Source organism: Zeus faber, assembly GCF_960531495.2.
Source record: "Zeus faber genome assembly, chromosome: 6".
In the NCBI taxonomy this organism is placed as follows: domain Eukaryota; kingdom Metazoa; phylum Chordata; class Actinopteri; order Zeiformes; family Zeidae; genus Zeus; species Zeus faber.
This window is the reverse complement of record NC_137201.1, coordinates 28877784-28902738: the sequence shown is the minus strand read 5'-3', so window position 1 is coordinate 28902738 and position 24955 is coordinate 28877784. Positions and strand designations below refer to the sequence as shown.

The window sequence follows — 24955 nt, the reverse complement described above, 5'->3', positions numbered from 1 at the left end:
GTACAGTGTATACTGAAAAGTTGGTAGCAATTCTCTCAGTATAAAACGTCAGTATTTTGATATAGAATCGTATCATGAGCCACCTCATCAATATCCGGTCAAATTGTGACCCAGATCAGTTTGCGAGGCCCTGCCCGATCCCCTGCCCCTACGAATAATACATTTGTAATGACTCTCTTCCTCTGTTCCCTCCAGGCTCGGAGGAAGGAGGTGTTTCTGCAGGAGCGCTACGGACACTACAGCCTGAGCGACCCCTTCCTGGCACTGCAGAGGGACGTTGAGTGCGCGGCCCCTGGCGGCGACAAGGACCGCCGGGGGCCGCCGGCCTCTAGCCCCATCTCCGTGCTGGAAGCTGTGATGGCACACTGCAGGAAGATGCAGGAGAGGATGTCGGCCCAGCTAGCGGCAGCAGAGGGCAGACAGAAGAGGGTAAGGCCCTGGGGAGAGGAGGAGGGGAGGTGATGATGGACTGATACCCATATTGCAAACTGGGCTTTGCGTTGGTATTGCGTTGGTACCTATAAAAACAAAAACAAATCAAGCATGTTGGATTTTGAAGAAAACTGTGTTCATTCTGTCATTTCTTTTGCACATGGAGGCCCATTAGATGTCACTAATGGGATACAAATGTGTTGCTCGAGAAGGCGGATCAGATGCCTTCGCATTGCAAATAAATTTAATTATTTCGGAATCAGAATTGCACAAACATGGAATTTAACTTGGCATATTGGAACATTACTGCGTTGAATAAGAAATATCTCCTGAAGATTTCTGCCCACAGATATGCTATGAAGAGAAAAGTTAAATAAATATTTTGATCATGAATCACTTTTATTAGTCCTGTAAAATGCTGTACTCTGACTCATTGCATCTTTTTTTTCAAATCCTGACTTTGTGTAGCTACAGCGAGCACTCTAACTGAATACTGCTGTCTCTGTAATTCCTTTAATGCCTGCGATTACTTTTTATCCGTCCTGAATGTGAAATTAACTGATTGTGTAAAGTCTTGAGTGAGGACTAATGTGGGTTGAGGTAAAGAGATGTCTACTATGTGAGAAACTGTGTGTGTGTGTGTGTGTGTGTGTGTGTGTGTGTGTGTGTGTGTGTGTGTGTGTGTGTGTGTGTGTGTGTGTGTGTGTGTGTGTGTGTGTGTGTGTTTGTGTTTGTGTGTGTGCGCACGCACTTGTGCGTGTGTGTGTGTCCCGGGTCTCGATAGGATTATGTGGGCTTCATTACCTCAACAGCCAGATGTCTCTGTCCCATTTTCATTCTCTCTCTGAGGGATGCGGTGGGTGAAGGAATGTGTGAAAGTGAACATGTTTGGATGAGAGTCTGAGTGGATGTGGGTGGATGACAAGTGTGTCTGTGTGTGTGTGTGTGTGTGTGTGTGTGTGTGTGTGTGTGTGTGTGTGTGTGTGTGTGTGTGTGTGTGTGTGTGTGTGTGTGTCTTCTCTGTCCTTTCCCTGAACTGTGTAACAATAACAACAACAACAACGATGTTTAAGCTGTTAGCTGACTGGAAGCCGTGAGCCGACTGGTGCCGACTGGAACCTGTACTGTACAACCACCATTGACTGTAAAATGGATGCTGCAAATTAACTGACTGACTGGCATTTCGAAGCCTCTGAGGAGCGTTTACAACACTGATGTGTTGAAAAGTTTCCCAAAAGTGTAATGGAAGACATTGATTTGTAGGAAAGTTTTGTCTGAAATTTTGGCTGAAATATTTTGTCCGATTAACTAAATTAAAATTGTACTGCAGACTTCCAGGAGGGGGCCACAAAGACACTTTCTGTTGGGCTTCACGTCACACGCCACTCCTACCCCCCTGGATCACACACACACTCATAAAATCTGACAGTGTGTGTGTGTGTGTGTGTGTGTGTGTGTGTGTGTGTGTGTGTGTGTGTGTGTGTGTGTGTGTGTGTGTGTGTGTGTGTGTGTGTGTGTGTGTTTGTGTGTGTGTGTGCGCATGCGTGCGTCTGTGTGTCCTGTAGAGGCCATAGATGATGTCTAATTATGTTGACTATTTGTTACAGTTTGGATTTTCAAATGCAAACGACACAATTTTTCTTTCCCAAAACAACCTGTTTACATTCCATTCCAAGAGAAGACAACACAATATCATACGAACAGTAACCTTAAAGCCATACTAGTATCTTCACTTCCTTATCCCAACACAGAAGTTGGACTGAACATCAGTTGGGTCAAGACATCTAGAGGGACTTTACTCTTTATACACAGAACACATTTAAACTGTAACTATCTACCTTTTGATGAAGGGATATTGTGTAATATAGATGAAAAAGTTTGAATCCTGGGGTGTGAAAGTCTCAATGCACTGAATGAAAGACCTTGTGCTGGTTTACTGTATGTAGTAGGGGCTGGGATGGCTGACTCTGGCAGCATTGAATATACCATGCACCGTGACAACCCACCTAAAATAAACGGTAATTCATATATTCACCGGGACATAAAAATTCTCCTGATGTGGCACATTTAAAACCCACCCTTCTGACCCCACGTCTGGTCTAGTAAAGACCGATGTGAGTCCAGGGCTTGAGGCCTGTGGGTGTCAGAGTGGGACCCGGGAAAAGTCCTGTTTTCTCATTGGCCAAACCCCGTCCTGCCTCGGCATTCCTGCCATCACCTCGGCGAGGATGTCACCGCAGAAGGTTGATTTAATCACTGCGTCCCAGAAAAAGACACCATGGCCACCCCATAGCCACCGCTGTCATGACAACGGTGGTGTCCCAGAGCACTTCTGGCCACAACTGACAGCCTGGGTCCAATTTTTAAAGACACACTGCACAGCATTGTTTCAAGGTGTCCAGTGGTAGTTTATTCCGATTAAATGAAGAGATCGTCATATTGCAGGTAGTAAGCTAAATTCATAAGGAGATGGCTCTCAAAGTCAAAGAGGTATGAAAAATTAAACGAGTGAGTTTGATTTGCCATGAAAACCAAAATCATAACTAGTTTGGTATCATGCTGTGGATATCTGCTTATTTGATGAACTGCAAGCCGGTCCCGTTGTTAGGGATCTCCTGGTTGCCGGGGTAGAACAAATCCCACTCAGTTTTCTTTTTTTTTTTTGTTGTTGTTTCTAAATTTATCTTCCCACGTGCTATTCTTGTGAGTAAGCGGCTGAATTATACATGAGGTGTTATGTAGCCTAGCTGAAAGCTAAAGAGCACATCCGCATTTCTTTGTGTGCGAAATGAAATGAATGAATCATGGAGCAAGAGGCAAGTGCTCCCCAATGTGAAACTGTACACACGCAGTCAGAGAGAGAGAAGACCTGGGGTTTGTCACGACAGCTAACATGTCGGAGACGGGGAAATGGCAGTGAAATTATTTAATCTAAATCAGTGTCAAACACGTGTAATTGGGCGGCCAAGAGGATTCGTTCATTCCAGCGCATCTCGACACCAGCTCTTTTCAGTGTCCTCCAATGCTGACGGCGTGCTAATGGTTATTGAATCATTGAAATAAGATGGACTGTTTGAAAGATAGCTGCTGACTCTTTGGTTTGAATGGTTCATCAAAGAGATGCAATCGGCAATGACGCCCAGCAATAGCTGGAACTGAGGCTTGATGCTTGACTTTGTTGCCAGTGACTGTGAGGATTCCCAGGTACAATGTCCATATACTGTAGAGATAACAGTATATGGACTGCCTCCTGCCTCCTGCACACGACCAGCTCTCTGTAGTGTCTTCCAGCACTGTGGCTCGCGGTTGTCGCAGGCGGTATGACTGATAAAGTTCTGCTGAGCGTTTCATGATGATACCTCATAATCACTGCGAGGCACTTAAAACTAATTTGGTCTCGAGAAGAGGCCCGCTGGCCATGGGTAGAAGGCAGCGCCCAGATGCGAATGTGTTGGGACTATATGAATGTGGGGTAGATTACTGCTCGAAAAAAAAATAATGCCCTCGATAGATCCACGTTAAAAACGATTTAAAGAGTCACGCAATTTGCTCACAGTTATTTCAGTGGCTGCCTAGGCTTTATCACTTACACAAATGTTACCAGGAAACATGGATAACCTCTTCTTGGCATAACTTCACTGTAGCCTTTCTACACCAGCCACTGCATCTGTGGTTCTGGACCTCTCCCGACCCCTCTACACTGTCTCCAGGTTATTTAACTCTTCTGCATCACAGTAGTCTCGCTGTATTAGTTTTCACAGCCAATTAGCAGCTTGTTTTAGCACCTCCTTTTAAACAAATAGAAACTCAGTTCAACACTGGTCCACGACCTTCCCAGCACCTGCTTGTGGAGGACACATACGGTGACATGCAGTCTCCAGGGGGATTGGAATAAGGTGAAGTTGGGTCGAGAGAACGGGGTTACAACTCGTCCAAAGCAAATTGAAACCATGGCATTTTCCATGAAAATAAATGGAAACAAACCTCTTGTCTCTTTTGTGTTTTCGTTTTTTTTGTCAGATAACTGTAAAAATATTTGAACATATACTGTATATTACACCAATATTTGCTGTTCTGCATATTGACTGTAGTACATGCATGTTCTTGTTGCAGTTTTATTTCACTGTGCAAATGCATTGGATGCATAATGTTCAAATGCACCTTGGCAACATTCCTGTTTTTATAGAGTCACTGGTTAGGAGTCAGGCTGGGAAGGGGCAGATGAGAACCATCGAGTCAGGGTCATGTCCACTGAGTGTGTCTGAGTCTGGGTCATTAGTCAGTTTTATTGCAGTTCAGTCTCATTTAAACCCTGGTTGGCCCAAGTGCTATCCTGCTAAGGTAACAATAACTGCAGTGCTCCATATATAGACACCTGGGGAACAGGGGTACTTGAGTCATTGAAATCCAACCATATGAACAGAAACTCTAGATAGACACGACTACACACCATCCCTGAATGCAAACATACCCATTTTCTGATGTCTACTGGATGATGACATCAAAAATAGTGTGAAAATTTCTATATTATTTTGATTTCGTCCTACATATCAATGCAGGAAGCAACAATTCTAACTTTCTGATATACCTCTGATATACTGCTATCCATAGTCGTATGGAGAAATATTTTTTGTTGCGTTCATGTCAGCTCTTACAACTATTACAACACAAGAGTGATCTGTTTTACTTGTCTATTCTTTTAGACAATGAACTGTGACATTTCAGTCTGAAATATTCCTTTACATGAAGCATCAGTACAGTGACCACTAAGAAAAACTCTAAAATGACTGTCTTAAATCCACTTTAAATTATTTTCCCAAAATAATGTATCTCCATTCCATTTCCATTGTCCTTGATATGATCCATGATACAGTTGCAAATTGCAGTTCTTGAGATATCAATAAAATATCGCTATGGCACACTCCGATGCTGGACGAAACAAGTGGTTTTGAAAATGGATAGATGACTATGGTACTGTTAAAAACATGCTGTTCAATACCATATCATGTCCAGCCCTAGTATGACTCTGTGTATATCTGACTGACTGTATTCTCTCTCCCAGCTGGAGATGGAGAAGCTACAGCTGCAGAGTCTGGAGCAGGAGCACCGCAAGCTGACGGCTCAGCTCAAGGATGAACGTGAGAAGAACAAGCACATCGTCATGATGCTGGTGCGTGAGTGCAAGCAGCTGGCCACGCGCGTGGTGGAGGAGTCGCAGCGCTTTGACGAACTCCAAGCCCGTCTCGACGAGGAGAGCCGCACCTCGGGGCGGCTGCAGGAGGACCTCACCACCGAGCGGCAACGCGGGCAGCAGATGGAGGCCAAGATGGAGAAGCAGCTGTCTGAGTTAGACACGGAGCGGGAGCAGCTTCGTGCCAGGCTCGGCCGCGAGGAGACCGAGAGCCTGGGCCTCCGGCGGCAGCTGGAGCAGCTCAGGACTGAGCAGGCGGATGGGAAGGTTGATGCGGCCACTGTTAGTCAACCTGGTGCTGCTCCTACTGGCAGCACAGCAGCCAAACCTAAAGTCCAGACCTCCGTTGCGGTGGCCACAGAGCCCATCAGCTCTAGGACGGCATGTTGCCAAACGGACTTGCCACCCACAGAGGTAGAGGGTACCAAAAAGGCCCCCCTCTCCATCCCAGTTAAACCTGCCCCCGCAAACTATGCGGGTCTGAGCCTGCCCAAATCTGCCGGTCGGGGTATCGTCCACAGCAGCTCAGGGGGACTGCCTCAGACAGAGAACGGCTCAGAAGCCCAGACGCCACATGTCCTACCCAGCGGCGTCAGCCCACGTGTCCAGGCTGCCCGCTACAAGTTCCAGGAACAGGACCAAAATGGCACGGCCTCCCAGAGCCCACCGGCCCGTGATCTTTCCCCCACCAACCGAGACAACTTTGCTGCAAAGCAGCAGGCGCGACACACTGTCACGCAGGTCCTCTCGCGGTTCACCAGCCCTCCCGCAGGCAGCGCAGGACCACTACGTCCGGGTCTGCCCCACTCTGCCTCAGAGGGGGGCCCTTTCCCCGGCCGCCTGAGCCACCCAATCGGTCTAAAGTCACCCACTGTGGCCAGGATCGACCGGGGAAACCCTCCCCCGATCCCGCCAAAAAAGCCTGGGCTATCCCAGACCCCTTCCCCCCCTCACCCGCCTATTAAAGTAGTGGGGGATGGCAGCCGCTCACCTGGGGCGGGGCTAAAGCCGGTCACGCCCCAGTTGCCTCCAAAACCCGCCCTGGACCTGGTCCCAGCCCTGACGTCCTCTCAGGTGGGTGCCTGCCTCCCCTCCGCCTCCATGAGGGCTGGACGGGGGCCTCAGCCTCAGCCTCAGCAGGTGTCAGCATGTGCAGAGTGTCCCCCCGTCATCTGCCCTCCCGCTGCCTCCACTGTCAGTAGCCCCTCCATAGACCCTCCCTCCTCCTCTGCTAGTGCTCCATGCTCCCGTAGCCCCCGAGCCCCAGCAGGCAGCCCCCTGGCAACAGCATCAGGTAAAGGGGCCTCAAGCTCCCTCTCCCTCCCGTTCTGCCAACTGCCTCCTTCCTTTGCTCCACTGTCTTTCCAAGATCCGAGGATAGCATAGCCTATCTTAGCATGGTGCTAATGTCACAGGGAACCCGATCCAAGCAAAACCAAATAGCATACGGGTCAATTTAGTTTATCTCACTGACACAACCATAAACTACCACCTGAGACCTGACCTCTTTCGAGCTCTCACTCTACTGCACTCTGCTAATTATGTCTCTCTTGGCACCTTCTGTCTCCCATATTGTCAGTTTAGCCATATCAGTTATCTTATAAACATGGATAACATGTTGCTGACATGGGCCTGGCAGTTAGCTTGGTACACACCAGGAGTGCCCCCATGCAAAAGGCAGACCCTCCATTTTAACTCTCCTCGTTCAGATGGACGTGAAGACCCGCTCCTTCCCGATCAATAACCCTTACTCCATCTGAAGCTGATGCCAGAGGCCGCTCTCTCTCCCCTTCCTTTTCACCATCCTCCAGCATGTTGTGAGACATTCGCTTGCCTCCTGCGCCATTCCTGTTTTTCACCCACTAACCCTGCACGCTCACCTCCGTCCTTTCCGTGTCTTCCAGAGGACTGTGTGTGTGTCGTTCGTTGTCGTGGTTCCAACGTCTTTGTTCATGTTTCAGCGATGCGCTCGCGCCTATTGCCACGCACAGCCAGGCTGCTAACCGGGGAACACGTTTAGCCAGAAGACGCATTTTTTCGCTTCACAGAAAAACATAGGCGACATTTCGACGACATCCGGACGGGCTGCCCCGGTGAGACTGTCGTACGAGGCAGTTCATGAAGCGTTACACCTCAGGAAACGCATTTTACTTTGTTGTTGCCGTCCGTAGAACCTGCGGTCGGGGGGGGGGGGGTGTCCAGGCGGTGAGCAGGGTGACCCGCCCGCAATGCGACACTCTTGTCGGGGGAAAAGCTAAAATGGGAACATGTGATCGCTGTCTCAGGTGAATGTAAACAACGAGGCATGGGCGGGAAACGGAAAGGGTGGGAAGTTTTTTCGCTCTCGCACGCTTGCCGATCGGCGTTTCGGAATAGGATTCATGGACCAGACTCTCAGCGGTGCCGTATGTAATACCGCGGGAGCGTTAAATCGTCCCCTTCTTCCCGTCTACATTTGACGACTCGCAGTGCACCCATTCAAATATCTCAGTGAAGGTTTGAGGAGCTTTTCTGTTCGTTTTTTTTAAATGTATATTCTGTGGTCTCAGATATTATTTGAATACATTTGTTATATCTCTTAGAAAGCCAATCTACCGGTGGACGAAAGGAGTGTAGCCTGGAAGCAGCTGCGATGCTTTATGAGCAGCTACATGCTTGGCTTTGTTTTTACCTCTTAAATTCCGCTTCATAAGCTCGCACAGACATTTTGGAAGAGGCTGTCATCGTCGACGTCGCCGATGGCTGAACTAGGCTTTTTTATTTATTTTATTATTATTATTTTTTTCTTCTCTTTTTTCTTGGCTCCCTGCTCTCCCTGCCATTCGTCTTAGTCCCTCAAACCCCCAGCGGGCGCTGGAAGGTTTATGGATCCGTCTGCTCCGAGCTACACCCTGTTAACCCGCTTAAAGCACAAACCTACGACCTAATAAACACCACAGAGGCCCTAGCACAAGCGACATCCTTTAGCCCCCCCCCCCCCCCCCCCCAAAAACTTAACAGCTGTTAGTTCTTCGTCTGGTACGACTAAGTAGAACTAGTTCTAGCGAGGCTCACGCTTGAGTTCATTTTGTTTCTATTTCTGTTCTTGTTTCTCACTGTGCCTTGTGTGATGCTGTTGCTGTCGACATTGCTGCACCCACGGCCGATGACTGTACGTTTGCATGGATGCGTGTGTGTTGATATTACCATGCACTGTGCGAAGTCAAGGGGGTGGAGGTTGATTGGATGCTGTGTAAGATGAAGAATTGTTTCATCAATCAGGTTTTTGGGTGTGGGGTTTCCGCCTCAGCTTCACCCCACTACAGTTAGAGAGAACCAGGAAGCATGAGGAAACGGTGTTTTCCACGCTTATCCACCATTCTGGGAAACTATTGGTTTTGACCTTTAAATTCACCCTTTTATAAATAGTTTTTGCTGGTAGTTCAAATAATCTTTTTTTTTTTTTTTCTCATTATTTTTGAACACATTTTGTTAGAGCGCAACTTGTGAACGTAAGTGGATTATTTCAGCCGACCAGAGCTATTTGTCGTCCTTTCAAAAAATATTTTTGTAATTGAATATTGATGATGAGTACAACACAATGATTTAAAGCTTCTGAAGCAACATCATCAACATCAATTCTGCTTTCTGAAATGATGTTGATGTTGTTTGTGTTGCTTCAAAAGCTAGTTTTAGAACATAATATGATAAGCCGCGTCCCTCAGATTTGGGTATTTTGGGCATTATTTTCTCTTGTGATTGATCTCCTGACACTTCAAGTTGGAAACAATCCCCCCCCCCAATGATTTAACACTCATCGTGCAACAGAGTAAGATGCATTTGTCTTGTATCCCAGCATTCTTTATGCTCATATATCCTCTTTTAAATGAAAATATAATGGTCAGAGATAAATTTCGGGCTCTCTCAGTGCAGTCTTTTTCAAATCATGGCTTTATTTATTACATTGAATATTATTTTCTTTTCTGTTGACGTTGAATTAATATTCAACATCAAAAGAAAAAAATCAACTCATTAAGAGTCATTTTAGTGCAGCGCTAGGATTGAAAACAAACAATAACAGTGACCTTGACTCAGATTGGAGGTTTTCGGAAGTCTCGCAATTAAATCTATTCAGCAAGAAAGGAAACTTCAGTTATTTCCTCAATGAATGAAAGTGGTTTTCCTTATTTCTTTATTTTTACTAACAAGGGTTTTGACGCCTCAGAGTTATTTTCCTCAACAAAACATGTCCACGGTACCAACTAATCGTGGGAAAAGTTTCCAACGTCAGGGGTTGGTGCCGAACTGAGTGTGGACCTCAGGTGTGCTCTCTCACCTGCCCTCCTCACCTGCCCGGCTTCCTCTTACCACCCGACCCCCCTCTTGACACACTCAGCATTTCTAGACCGCCTCTCCTCCTCCTCCTCCTCCTCCTCCTCCTCCTCTTCCTCATGTAATCCTCGCTCCTCCCTCCCCTCCCCTCCCCTCCCCTCCCGCAGGCTGGCGTCCCTCCATAGTGTCCTGTCAGAGTGCCGGAGGCCCCGCTGACCTGGACGGCGGGTGCCCCCTGATCCTCCAAGCTGCTTCCCAGGGAAACGTCACTTTATTGTCAATGCTGCTTAACCGACCAGACCAGACCACTACCGACGCCCACACCACTGTCACCGCCCACACCAACACCTCTACCGGACCCTCCTCCGACGCCCCCACCGACACCTCCACCCCCGCCAAGCACGAGCTCCGCCATCTCGACCCGGACGCCCGTCTTCTCCGCCAACGCCACCGGAGCTCTGCCTTGGCTGCTGCTGCTCAGAACGGACACACAGGTGACCTCGACGTCGTCGTGCCACCAGGTTTAACAGTCGCGGGGTGCGGGCGGGAATTGAATCGGGTCTGCCTTTGACGTGGACTCCAAAAAAAATTATTTTGAGATGTCCTTTAGCAGGATACATAAAAAAAGTCACTCTGTCGATAGTGTTTAATAGTAAATCTTTGTCGATGTGTTGACCTGGGTAGGGATGTCACAACAGCAGAATGGTCTTTGGTTTCTACCCATACGAGTGAAATTCAACGACAAAGCACACGTACTTCAGCGGTAACTACTCAACGGAGAAAGAAAATCGTTGTTGACATAAAATTGAGAACAAGTGGCACTGTTACACAGTGACCTCTTTTTAACAGTCGACAATGTTGTGCTTTCATAACGCTTTCATGTATCGAATACACGTGTCCGAAGAAATGTCCTCCTTTCGTCCGCAGCGTACTTACACGTCTCTCTCTCTCTCTCTCTCTCTCTCTCTCCTTCTCTCGCTCTCTCTCAGATTGTGTGAATTTGCTGCTGATATCGGGGGTTTCTGCTGATGTCTTAGATGATAATGGATTCACACCTTTACACCTCGCTGCTAAACACGGCTCCTGCAGGTGAGGCTCCGCCCCTCTGCCGACGCGCGCCGCTCAGTGCTGTGACCGCGTCCTTGTGCCTCTGCAGCCCCTCGGTTCTATGTGGTTCCGAGTCGCCGCGGTACAGTACAGAGGATTATCTGTGTGTTATGAATGCTGATCCGGAGCCGTGTGGCGGTGATTTCCCAGAGCTAAATTAAGGCGGCCCCGGGACAAATTTAGAGCGGCTGCCATTTCTATTGGTCTCCAGCCAGTCCTCCATATCTGATGCTGTGCACGCTGAAACCCAACGGGAATGATCTGATCAATTGTCAAACTATGGTTTATGATGAATGACTATAAAGACCAGTTTAAAGAGGTGTGTGTGTGTGTGTGTGTGTGTGTGTGTGTGTGTGTGTGTGTGTGTGTGTGTGTGTGTGTGTGTGTGTGTGTGTGTGTGTGTGAGAGTGTAAGTGTGTGTGTGAGAGTGTAAGTGTGTGTGTGTGTGTGTGTGTGTGTTTGTGTGTCCATTCTTCAGTGCACGCACAGCTGAGGGGTGTGCAGTGTTGTAATATCTCTCCGAAATCACTTCTCCCTTTTCAACACGTGATTGATATCTCCCCTTGTCTCTGAACAGGTGCTTGTTGTTAGGTTATGTCTATATATATATATATATATATATATGTGTGTGTGTGTGTGTATATATATATATGTGTGTATATACTGAAAGATTGACTAAATTAGGAATATTTCAGGTCTAAAACAAACAATAGTAACCACAAACTGTATATGTATTGTATTCCTGTGTGTGATTATTCATATCTACCTTTAAATAGAAAATGACTACCCCCAGCTGGGGCTGTCATGGTCATGATAATTGATTGATTAATTATCAATGATAAAAATGATTGCGATCAACAATTTTAATTGTTGCGATCAGGCCATTAGGTAATAATTGCGGCAGCTCCACCCGCGGCTGTCCTGTATGTTGGTAGAGTTTGTGTGTGTATCTATGTCTGTACTTGTGCATTTATAATGTTTTTTTATAACCCCTCCAGCTGTGCGGAGGCCCTCCTGGATGCCGGGGCTGATGTGAACCATGAGGCCCCTGGGGGCCAAAGCCCCCTCTACCTGGCAAGCGGGGCCGGCAGCCCCGGCTGCGTCTGGCTTCTGCTCAACGCCGGAGCCGAGCGCTCACGCACCACCGCTGTAAGTCGCTCTCTAAACGTATTAACTCAAACTAGCTGTCTCACCAACTAGCGCCAAACATTTTGGCTCATGGTGAAGGGATGTGGATCACATGAGTATGATGCCAAGAATACTGCCAGAGAGTTATTGACACAAACACACTTTTCCATTTCGTCATTTAGCTATTCCACGACAAAAATCTGACAATCAAGACGCAATCGAGTGCTCAGTTCTGCAAGTCATCAATATATTACGATACTCCTATTGTATACCATACTGCTGTAATTGTCCATTTTCTACTTTGTTATATACTATATATACTATGTTTTGCTGTATACCAAAAAAATCCCAATCAAAGATCCTTGTTTTGTATGTTGAGTTTCAAGTCAAGTTTATTTGTAAAGCCCTTAATAACAATGCAGTCTCAAAGGGCTTCACAAACCCACATTTCGCGTATAAATTGAACTGCATCCCCTGGTCTGAACCCTCAGCCGGGCAAGGAAAACCCCCCAGAAAACCCTCTGGGGAGGGGATATTCAACTGATAAGTGCAACATGACTGTTTTGATCTGTTCATTTCTTTTTGTGGCTTCACTGTACTCGTATTTCGTACCCAAACACAACTCTCCATTGACTCCTCGCCATTCATTTCTTTATTTCTTTATTTTGAATCAATGTGCAAGTGGTGACGGTCAATTTGGTTTAATCTTCAGCTCAGTGGTTACAAAGCAGAACGGTTTTAGAAGCAGAGGACAAGATGGGGGTTGTTTTTTTTTTTCGTGGAATCCGCCTCAGTGGTTGATAATGGCGATCAAGGACATCCACTCTGGAGATGTTCCTTTGAGTTGCTTTGTTGCCAGGATGCAAAGAATTCCTGGATGGAGGCATCAGCAATATGGATTTAATGCCCTTGGAAAAAAGGGAATCCTTTTCAATTTGGGTAAGGGTGGGTTTGCCATTTTTAAAACAAGGGCTTTTTTTCAAAATGTTGGTTCCCATAGTTTATAACTGTTCATAGCACGACCTCGCTGAACGCTGCCTTCTCACTGCGCTTCAATTCAGTCCAGTGGGCCAAATGTTTAAGCCTGGAAAAAAAACGTTTCATCTCGAAAACCGTTATGCAAGAAAATCCTACAAACCACAAGCGACAGGGAGCCACGGTGTTACTGGATTATCCTGTGAAATCGCTGGGTACTATTTTGGGAACATTTTTGTCATATTAAGTGGGGAAAACTCCTCTGAGGTGATGGTGGAGCTTCCACCGCTTCGACCTTTTCGATACGCTCTCTTTGTCTGTCTCGCGGTGTCTTTGTTTCAATGCCTCTTGTGGCTCTCTTCCAAAGTTGTATTCACTTTTTGGGCGAGTAAAATCTAAATCAAGTTAACACCTTGTGAGCAGTACGTGTTTCTAACGTTTTACGACACTGTAGTGGATTAAAAGTTGGTTGGGTTTGAGGTCTTTGTGTTGGAGTTATAGCTCCTAGACGTGTGTATGGAGTTCCTGTGTCTCCATGGTAACCTGTGTCCTGGTTGCCCTGGCAGCGTAGCACTCAACATGTGGTGAGCCTTATATTTATCTAGATGTTTGTTTCTCTTTTTATTTATCCTGTGTGTCTCTGTGCTGCTATATATATATATATATATATATATATATATATACACACACACAGTGGTGCTTTGCCTAACGAGTTTAATTCGTTCCCTGACAGAGCTCGTAATTCAATCTGCTCGTATAGCAAATCAATTTTCCCCATTGAAATTAATTGAAATGCCATCAATTTGTTCCAGCCTCCAAAAAACACCCCAATTTATTTTTGTTACGTGTTTTTAAATAAGAAAAATTTATTTATAAATAACAAATATTGTATTAAAACATAATAAAACATAATAAAAGAGAATTTGTAGATCATCTTTGCCTTCTCGCAGATGATACCCTCCTTCACGCTACAGTATCTCCTGCGAGCTGCTTCTCCGTCAACCACACCAACAGCAGATTCTCCACCTTTTCATGGATGGCGGTCCGCAGCTTAGACATTATTTTAACGCCCTTGGCTGGTGTAATACCCTTTATCGCCTCCGTCTGCTTCAGTATGGTACATATGGTAGAAGTACTACGCTCGTGCTGCTTTGCCAATTCCATCACATGCACACCTGGCTCATGTTTTTCTATGATTTTGCGCTGATTTTTGCTCGCAAATCAATACAAAAAATCGACGGAACGACGGCTCGTAACTCGGAAAACTCGATGTTTGTGGGCTCGTAACTCAAGGTACCACTGTATATGTGTGTGTGTGTATATATATATATGTATATATATATATATATATATATGAAACATATTTATTTATTTATTTATTTATTTGATTATTTTAATTTAATCTTTTTTTTTTTTATAAAAAAAAAAGACTTGTCATCCACCCTTAACAACCCTGCTTTTGCTCAGAATGCACTCCAGTTCAACTGTAAAAAGTGTGTCAAATGTCCATGTTTTTAAGAATTTTATTCTGTAACAGCCGTCACAACACTGACCTTGTATCTATTTGAAGGAAGACATCTTCAGTGGGACATATCATCCTCATCATCATCCTATTCTGTTTATTCACCTTATTCTGATTAAAGTCTGCATGTGACCATACTGACTCTAGTGGATCCCAGTTACCCTTTTTTGTATAAACGCTGCTTATAGGCTGAAGAATTAAGAACTATAGCGTCATCGTCTTCTCTGACCACTTCTCAAAATTGCTGCAAAACTATTTTCTTTCCTTCTGATTAGTTTCAATTCTGCATTTAGCAGTTTTTTTTCACATTTGAATTTCAACTCCGCTGACATTTTTTTATATCTGACCAAGCGCGATGCCTTTAGGCTGCTTAACCGATAATGTATCCAAATTAAAACATCTTTGATGTCCCAGGATATTTATTTATACAGATAAGCTAAAAATGATATGTGTATATATATTCAGTATATGTTTACTGTGTGTGTGTGTGTGTGTGCGTGTGTGTGTGTGTGTGTGTGTGTATGTGTGTGTGTGTGTATATATATATATATATATATATATATATATATATATATATATATATATATATATATATATAATTATTATGGGTGTATTATGGGTGGATTAACAGTTCATTAATTTCACTGTTTGTTTCAATACGACACAGAGGTTCATGGTTCGATATGTTTTCAGTACAGCAAAAAAGTAGAAATGCCAGAGAAAAAAAAATGTATTTCTTAAAACTAACATCATGAAATATGATCTTTTTGACTTTGAATTTAATTTGAATTTAATTTAATAATTAATGCACACAATTTTACCTAATGTTTTCAGAATATAAAACTGAGTAAAATAGAAAATAGCAAAAAAAAAGAAATTAAGAACTTACGTGTCTACTATTTTAAACAGCCTTTTACATTTTTATTTCATTTTATTGTATTAATATATTATTATAAAATTATTTCATATAATTTTCATAATAATTTCCTCTATTTCCTATTTTTGTCAGAATGTGAATTGTTGATAGAGAGGCTTAACGTTTATGGTTAATCATCTCATATATTAAGTACAATATAGTAAATAAATATAATTAGTTGTATTTATATATACTGTATATATTTGTAATGCTATGTTAGTAATTTTGTTGTATTTTCTCTTCATTAACTCACCCTTCATCTGCCCAAACCTCCCCAACAAGAATTTAGTTGAGGACCTAGTGTAACCCCTGCAGGCCAATCAACCCAGCATCACCAGTGTGTGTGTGTGTGTGTGTGTGTGTGTGTGTGTGTGTGTGTGTGTGTGTGTGTGCGTGCGTCTCCCTCCCTGCAGGACGGCTGCACGGTTCTCCACGCCGCCGTGCGCTCCGGACACGTGGAAACGCTGCGTCTCCTTCTCTACCACTCGGCCCCGGGCGACCCCTCCGTGACCCCTGACCCCGGCCGCCTGGCTCTGCCCGCTGCCCTGCTGAACCAGGCCAACGTGGACGGCTGGACGGCCGCGCACATGGCTGCTGCGAGCGGCCTCAAGGTGTCAACAGCCCCAAAAAAATATTATTTATTATTATTATACATATTATTATATATTGTTTATGGACTTTGTAGACCTCATCACCAGGGCTGCATGCACTGCTAAACAGATTTGTGTTGACTCGCGCCACCTGGCTGTACCTCTTGCAGCCACCAGGCGCGATGCCGCTTTCCTTTCTCCCCATTGGAAGAAAAATTAAAGCTTGAGTTGCGGTAATTTTTACCACAGTTACAGGTTCAATGATTTGATTTGGACCTAGAATCTAAAAATGATTTCATATGTCTTTACAAACTGTCCATTGAGCCTATGAATCGTATTTGCAGTTTGTAAAATCTGTATAAAAAAACGTCTCAAAATATCTTCAGGCCTCTATGTGTTTTCCAACATTGATCTGATATCCACAAAGTGGAACCTAATTGTCCGACTAACTAAATATTTATTTTGAAACAAATATGACCCGATTGGCTCAAATCCCTGGTAAAACATTATTTCCTGAGAGCAAAAGCACCAGGTCTTTAAGTGTTGGAAATGGAACATCGTGTTCTGGACGTGTCTCGCTCGGCGACTCACCACCACCACCACGGTCTCTTAAGTACTTCAGAGAAGATCCCATATTGTAAGGACAGTTGGACACCCCCTCCTAACCCTAATATATATGCCCTCAGACGAGCGAGGGAAATCTCCCCAACAAGCGGAGGGAGAAGGAGAAACATTTTTTAAAAGGGCGCGTGAACGAGGGATCCCACAGTACGACCTATGTCCGCTTCTCTGTCCCGCCGCCCACTGGCGGGCGGTGGGACGTCCGCCCTAAGGCTTGTTCCTTGTTGTGGCGAGATGAAAATCAAACGACAACATTCGCTTTAGATGATCCAAATGATATTGGATCGAGTTTATTGACCTCCGAAGGATTTTGAATTTTTTGAATGCATTGCTTCTTTATTATTTACCGTGTGTGTGTGTGTGTGTGTGTGTGTGTGTGTGTGTGTGTGTGTGTGTGTGTGTGTGTGTGTGTGTGTGTGTGTGTGTGTGTGTTGTGTTTGCGTACAGGAGTGTCTGGAGGTTCTGTGCAGCCACGCTGAGCAGAACATCGAGAGAAGAGACAAGTGCAACCGAACCATCCACGACGTTGCCACGGACGACTGCAAAGACCTTCTGGAAAACCTTGGTGTGTGTGTGTGTGTGTGTGTGTGTGTGTGTGTGTGTGTGTGTGTGTGTGTGTGTGTGTGTGTGTGTGTGTGTGTGTGTGTGTGTGTGTGTGTGTGTGTGTGTGTGTGTGTGTGCGTGCGTGCGGGTGTCTCTAGTGTTGTGAGTTCATCTGTTCACATCTATGGGTTCAGAGTTTTCACAACAAAAACCAACAGCAACACATCGTTATTTTATTATTATTTATTTATCTGTAAAGGCCTCACTCCGTATCATATCTCTCTTTCTAAATTTATTTCCACACTTTTTCTCCCCCTCCCCCCTTCTCTTCTTCCTAAACTACCCGCATCCTTCCGTTCTATCGTCCATCACTACGCCTTTACCCCTCTCCCGTCCCCCCATCCAGATTGCTACAGGGTCCAGGTCAGCCTGCAGAGCTCCAGTGCCGGGTCCAGTCCGGCTGGGGGCCTGAGCCCGGAGCCACTCTGCCCCCTGCAGGGCGACGGGGAGGCCGGGGCGGGAGACCTGGTGGTGCTGGGCCGGCTCAGCGTGGACCGCGGCACGTCCTGGGACCAGCTGGGCCGGTCGCTGGGTCAAGCGCTGTCCGCCCACCTGCAGCTGCTCTGCCAGGACTCCCTGCAGGCCCGCGAGGACACCCAGCGTCCGCCGCTGGGCCTGGGCCCCGACTGCATCTCCTCCGTCCTCATCGGTATGAACGGAAATTACACACACACACACACACACACACACACACACACACACACTGAAACATGAAGCTGCACTCTTTAAGTAAGGGACCCGCTGGCTGCACGTTATCCTGCTTATTACATGGCTACTTACCAAATAAATTAATACATCGGCACAGAATATTCATTCTGACGTTCATTTTTAATCAGCAACGTAGCTAACCTATTTACTGTTATTTATTGTCAAATTGGACTTTTGTATTACTCCTGAAATGACACATAGCGAATGTGACGTTGGGGATTTTGATATCCGTGCCCATCATGTCTTTAAGTCTTCCATTGTAGTTTCTATGCGGCGTCACAACATGGCGCCATGAGATAGTGTCCACGAGGGAAATCATTTCCAATGATTTTGAAATCTTGTGTGGGGGAAACCTTTTCTGAAAACCGGTTCCCGACTAACAAATTAGAGCTATGCAATGAATGAATTTCGTAAGATAGCAGACTGCCAACCTGCACGCATTTTGTGTACCAACCACGCAATTCTCTGGCAAAATATGCGGAAAAGAAATGCCAGCTGAAAAAACGCAAGAAAATATATACATATTATTGTAATTTAATAACGGAAAACAATCAATAAATACAAAACAATAGCCCTTCCTCTCCTCAACATTCACTGATACGCAGCGGTACTTTATTGTCCACTGAGACAATAACGCTCCATTGCTGAGGTAAAATGGGAAGTCGGGGAGTGTGACCGTAACGTTAATTACATTACATTTAGCAGACGCTTTTATCCAAAGAGACTTATAATTATTCAAACACCGACAGACGCAGCCATCAGGAGCAATTAGGGGTTAAGTGTCTTGCTCAAGGACACTACAGCATGCTAGCAGGAGGAGCCTGGGATCGAGCCAGCAACCTTTAGATCACTAGACCACCAGCTCTACCTCCTGAGCTACTATCCCTACTTAACATATAAAATGTGAGATACACTGATTGATCGGCCTGTGACCAGAATGGTCACAACCGGTGACCGACCAATCAGTGTCAGATATCAGATATATCTGATTCTGTGCCGGAATTGACAAGCCCGACACTGCTGCGAAAACACTCATGTGCTCGTAAAAATGCTCCAGATTCTGCCGGGTGGGAAGTCGTTACGGTGACACTCGGTACTTAAAATGGGGAAAAATCCACTCACACAGCGGGGAGCAAGGTGTCCTTCTGGGGATTCTGACCCGTTGATAGTGAGTGACAAGGGTTTAACACGCACGCACGCACGCACGCACACACACACACACACACACACACACACACACACACACACACACACACACACACCTCTCCCTCTTCCTCTTCCCTCCCTTTCTCTCTATCTGTTCCCATGTCTCCATTTCTTGTCTAAATCATCACATTTTTGGGGGTTTGTGTCCGCTTTTAGTTTATTTTCAATTATTCTTTGAAAAATTGTCTCTTTTTGGGGAGGGGCAGAGATGGAAGAGCAGGAGCAGGTGGTTAATAATGGATGAGGGTCGGGATAAAGATGGGAGAGACAAGAAATGCCAATTTGGGTGGAAACATGACAGCTTTCTGTGTCGAGATCAAACTGCTGTGACACAGCACTCGGTGTGAGTGTGTGTGTGTGTGTGTGTGTGTGTGTGTGTGTGTGTGTGTGTGTGTGTGTGTGTGTGTGTGTGTGTGTGTGTGTGATATTTTGTGTATGAAGCTGGGCAGTTTTTCTTTTTTTTTTTCCTTTGGGGGGGGCGAGTTGTCTCAGGCGACTGTGTGTCTATGTCTTCTAGGCGACACCGTGTGGTTGCCAGGTCAGGAGTTGACCGCCTCTCCGTGGGACCTCGTCCGAAAGCCTCTCAGCCAGCGCATCACCATCCGCCTGCAAGGTGCACGCCCGAAACCTTTGTCTGCGGACGTCAATGTGTCCAATACGCTGATCCATAACAAAAATCCTTCACCAAAAATTAAATAAATAGAGCAAAACACAATCTGTTCTAGAACCCAAATCCACCCCGTCCTAGAAATAATAAATTGGGTATTGTTATAGAACAAAAAGCATTATACAGTAGAACACGTCTTTCTATCTGTTGTCTGTGTTCAGTGAGCTCTCCCACGCGTCAAGCTCTCCCACGCGCTCACAGCTGTCTGTCCCTCCTCTCTCTCTAATTCTCTCTCTCTCTCTCTCTCTCTCTCTCTCTCTCTCTCTCTCTCTCTCTCTCTCTCTCTCTCTCTAAATCTCTCTCAAGGGTTTTCACTGTTGTGTGTGGGTATGTGATTATTTGGATGGGTTTTTTTTACGTGTTTGACATGTGCTTGTGGCCGTCGTTCTGCATTTGTGTTGGAGAGTGAATTGAGGATGGATGGATGGGATGGATCGATGGATGGATGGGATAGATGGATGGTTTGATGGATGGGTGGATGGATGGATGGGAGTCACAGAGTAACAAAAGCTCCAGCGATTCCCTGACTCAGAGTTGTGCATCGGCCCCTCGGTCAGTCCTACAGCCCTACAATCAGCATGTGGCGCTGATCACATAACAACCTGCTGTTTGCCTGGCAACAGACAGTCAAACAGACAACAGACAGTCAAACAGAAGACAGACAACAAACAGTCAGGCAACAGACAGACAGCAGACAGTCAGACAACAGTCTGCCAAATATAGTCTGTCAAACAGTATACCATAAAGTAACAGCCTGCCAGACAACAGCCTGGGAAACAGTTTAATAACAGGCAGTACAAGCTGGACTGTACTCTATCAAATTTGGTCTTCGCTTGCGTTAACTACGGTGACGATATTATTGTCAAGGGGAAGGAAATTGCGCTTCCGCCTTTTGAAATGCAATTTAAAAAAATACAAAATATGCCAAAAGCAAGTTCCCTTGACAGCAGTACGTGTTGCCGTTCGTAGTCATCAATGGGACCAAGACATCACTTTAAGGAAGGTTTCTCATGCAAATAGGAGACTCGCACTCCACACACTATTAGACTTGTGTCAGTGCAATGTGGTGTCAAAGTTTTGGTTTAGGTCTGGTGAGAGAAGTTCCAAGAAGTCCCTTAGCGATTAAAAGTTTTACCACCGGAAAAATAAATAAATCCTGTTTCGGAATTAGTCATTCATTCTGTGACACTGCGCTGAGGAGAGAGTTTGACTCAACCCAAAACTGAACTCCATGATGTCTCACTGCACGGTGTCTGACTGGCACAAAGCCTGTTATGCACAGCAGAATAAGGTGTGTGCGTGTGTGCGCATGTGTGTGTGTATGCGTGCGTGTGTGTGTGTGTTTGTGTATGTGTGTGTGTGTGTCTTGACGATACCTTTTCTGTTCGTGTTCTTTGAGCTCATTTCCTCTGGGATTTTGTGTGTGTGTGTGTGTGTGTGTGTGTGTGTGTGTGTGTGCGCGCGCGCAGGGCTGTCTGAACTGGCTCTGGAGTCTCTCCTCCCCCTGCCGCTGTTGAACGACTACATCCGCCTGGTAGGCGCGCACACACACACACACACACACAGACAAAAATAAAACCTACACACACATATGCATATTCAACACACTACTGCAGACACACGAGGACGTACAGACACATACACACACTCACACACACCCACAACAGGGTGAAGAGGATAGAGGGATTTGATGAGTAAGACGTCGGATATCATTTGGAAGCCAAAAGACTGTAGCAGAGATAGAAGGGTGGGTGAAGGGGAGAGGGGGGAGACGGGGAGAGAGTCTTGAAGCGAGGAGCTCGGATCAGTTCTTTTTTTTTAATTTTATTTTATTTTTTTACAATTACAGCGCCCTCTGGTGGCATTTTGTATACAGCATTTTTGCGTCAACGACAACTTGTGACGCTTCTCTTAAAAACAATATAAACACAATATGAATCCAACAGACAAATTGACAATGACAAGACAAACTCGAGAGAGAGTCATTTAAGATCTGATTCTACAGCACTAACTAAACAGTGGATTTGTATTTCAGACATTTTGTTGTCTGTATAGGATGTGTATAGGATGTGACTTCCTCACATCCTATACAGTACATTGCGAGTAGTTGCATTTTCACCAATTCATTAATTTCACTCAGTTATTATGTCCTTTATTCAACCATCCGATTACTCCTTTATTCATGCCTACATTCAGTCAGTTCATCATTTGTTTTCCTGTTTGTTCGTTCGTTCATTCATTGTGTCTGTCCAGGTGGAGCAGTACGGGAGCCTCTTCTTCCACGGGCTGGAGGGCAGCTGCCAGGAGTACATAGCCAGTCAGATCGCGCGCTGCGTCAAGGTACGTACCGGGACCACACTTTCACCTATATATATTCATTCACGTTTCGTGTGAAGATGAGGGGTGGGGGGCGAGTGCGTTGAGGAGACGGGATGGTGCGGTCACGAGCGGTACGCATATGAACAGTTGAGGCACCGTCGGTTCGCGATGGCCTGGTTTGGAGGCCATCTTGGTGCAGTGCGGGGGAAAGCCCTTTTCTTTCTGTGTGTGGACTGGATCTCTGTACTCGCTCGGTGTCTTAGGGGAACCGCACATTCATTTTGTGTTTCCATGACAGCCTGCTCGCTCTCCCTGATATCTTCATTTCCATTCCTCTTCTCATCACTTCTCTTCTCCTCCTCAGTCCGAACAGGAAGCAGGGGGCGTGGCTTGTGATGTCATCCGGGTGGAGGTTGATGAGAGTCTGACGAAAGAGCAGCTGCTGGAAACCTTCATCCACTGTGGTAAATTCACACACACACAGGCTTCCATGAATTTGGTTTCCTTTGAATTGGGCTTTAATCAAAGTATCATCCAAGCTCATAATTACACGATCATTTAACAAAAAAGGGAAGAAAGCGTGAGAAGGGCAAATATAAATAAAAAAAAAACGGTTGGCCCAGGGTAGTTTTTTTTCCATAATTGTACTTCACAGTCCTTTGTGTAGCTCGACGTGCACATTTTAAATGCAGTGAATTTCCATTTGAATGAATCCCCCTGTTCAGTCATGTGACCTACCCCCCCCACCCCCCCTCCTCCCCCAGGCTTTCTGGTTCCTGCTGCGGGGTCAGAGGTCGCCCGAGTTGGCGGCGGTTCCGTGGTTCTGCTGCTGGAGGGCCTGGAGAAGGCCTCGTCCCTGGTCGGCCTGCTGGGGGAACTGTGCCACGGCTTGGACAACAGGGGCTCGGCCTGCCTGGCCCTGCCCACAGGTACGAGGAGCCACAGATGCTACAGTTTACATTGAGGTTGACTCAAGATGAACACTATTCAAAGTTAAATACTTTAACATTAGTGGTGAAACCTGTGTAACTGCAATCGGCAGAGTTTAGGTAATCAATTGGAGTTCACAGTTTGTTTGTAGTAGTTATTTTTGTTTTAACTGACTCTGCTAATAACTGACAGGGCTAGTAAGCATTAGCGGAGCTATAACAGGAAATTAGCTTGCGACTTGTAATCATGACATAATGGCATGAAGATATGAATGTACCCGCTCATTCAAGTCTGGATCCAAAATGGAAAAACACTTACCTATGGTTGACCAGAAAATGACTGCACGGATTAATCAAACGGATCGACCCCCCCCCCCAGGCCCGCACTACTTCCGGGAGGGCGGCTTCCTGATTGGCACACTGTCTAAGCCCCGCCTCCAGAGCTGCGAGCTTCACCTCCAGCAGCACTTCCGCTGGGCCACGCTGCGCTGGGAGCAGGAGCCGCTGCACGGCCTCCTGGGAAGGCACCTCCGCAGGAAGCTGCTGCACAAGGTCAGACGGAGGGCGACATAAAAAAAACGTTGATCTGGGAAGCGCCGTTTTTCAACAGGCCTTAAAATGTTGGTCCCAATCATTCACAAGTGTTCATAACAATACCTCACTGAAAGCTTTAATATTGAGCTTCTGCAGATTTCTCATTGTGCCTGAACGCAGTCCAATGGGGGTAATGTTTAAGCCTTCAAAAATGAAAACGGGATCCTCGCATTAGTCACAGTTTCACTGGATTTGAATGATAATAATCACATTTTTATATCGCAATACTTTTCCAAGTGCCAGAAGGAAGCAGCAGAGTTTCCTGTTTCTAGTTTCTTACATTAGCCCGGATAAAGTCAATAAAAATTTGAAGTCTTAAACAGTTGCCCCACTGAACTGTATTGGGGCGCACTGACAAGCTGCAGCAGAGTGGTATGTTTCTGTGATTTTGTGCTATAAACATTTATAAATGATGGGAACCAACATTGTAAAAAATGATAAAACTATTCTTTAAAGGGAACCCATGTGGTGGGTACATGTGCAGTGGGCTTCAGCGGTGATTTGATATCGTTATTGAGGGTCTTTCGGGAGTGTCACGTCGCCATGAAGTTAAGAGAAACCCAATTTTAGTTCAAAACACTGGGATAACGTGACCCAAAATCTTTTGATAATCCAGATGACCCAATGCGATGGATATCCTCTGTTTTGTCAGTTCTAATCTCTCTCCCTCTCACCTCTCTCCCATCCAGACGGGGACAGGCCTGTGGGCCCCCGAGGGCCCAATGGAGCGCTCGGTGGTGTGGGTGAGCGAGGTGTGGCAGCGGCTCAACAGCTGCTTGTCCCGTCTGGGCTGCCACGAGGCTCTGCTGGGTCCGAGGCTCTTCCTGTCCTGCCCCATAGTCCCAGGCAACACGCAGGCCATCGTCAGGTCCGTCTGCGTGTTTGTGTCCGGTGTGATGCTCTGTGTCAGATACGCACCGATCAGCCACAACGTCGAAACCGCCGGCCTGACATTATGTAGCCCCCCCCCCCCGCCCGTGTTCCACCAAAGCAGCTCTGACTCATGGAGGTATGGACTCCACAAGACCTCTGAAGGTGTCCTGTGGTATCTGGCACCAAGACGTCAGCAGCAGGTCCTTTAAGTCAGGGGTTCATTTGTCAGGTGGCATTTGCCACCCGGCCGTGAGAAGGCGGGC

At 46.0% G+C, this 24955-nt stretch overlaps 1 protein-coding gene across 1 annotated transcript in view; it reads left to right on the top strand.

Annotated features, from left to right (window-relative positions):
• The window catches only part of cttnbp2 (cortactin binding protein 2), a 65198-nt gene that overhangs the window by 33706 nt on the left and 6537 nt on the right, over positions 1-24955 (top strand). The window contains exons 3-17 of the mRNA XM_080001723.1: positions 196-429; positions 5495-6917; positions 10102-10428; positions 10924-11023; positions 12040-12190; positions 15996-16193; positions 17241-17358; positions 17743-18045; positions 19828-19923; positions 21447-21511; positions 22231-22317; positions 22661-22760; positions 23061-23225; positions 23605-23777; positions 24509-24687. Of these exons, the coding sequence (XP_079857849.1) occupies positions 196-429; positions 5495-6917; positions 10102-10428; positions 10924-11023; positions 12040-12190; positions 15996-16193; positions 17241-17358; positions 17743-18045; positions 19828-19923; positions 21447-21511; positions 22231-22317; positions 22661-22760; positions 23061-23225; positions 23605-23777; positions 24509-24687 (3719 nt within the window). The remainder of the gene's footprint in view (positions 1-195; positions 430-5494; positions 6918-10101; positions 10429-10923; positions 11024-12039; positions 12191-15995; positions 16194-17240; positions 17359-17742; positions 18046-19827; positions 19924-21446; positions 21512-22230; positions 22318-22660; positions 22761-23060; positions 23226-23604; positions 23778-24508; positions 24688-24955) is intronic.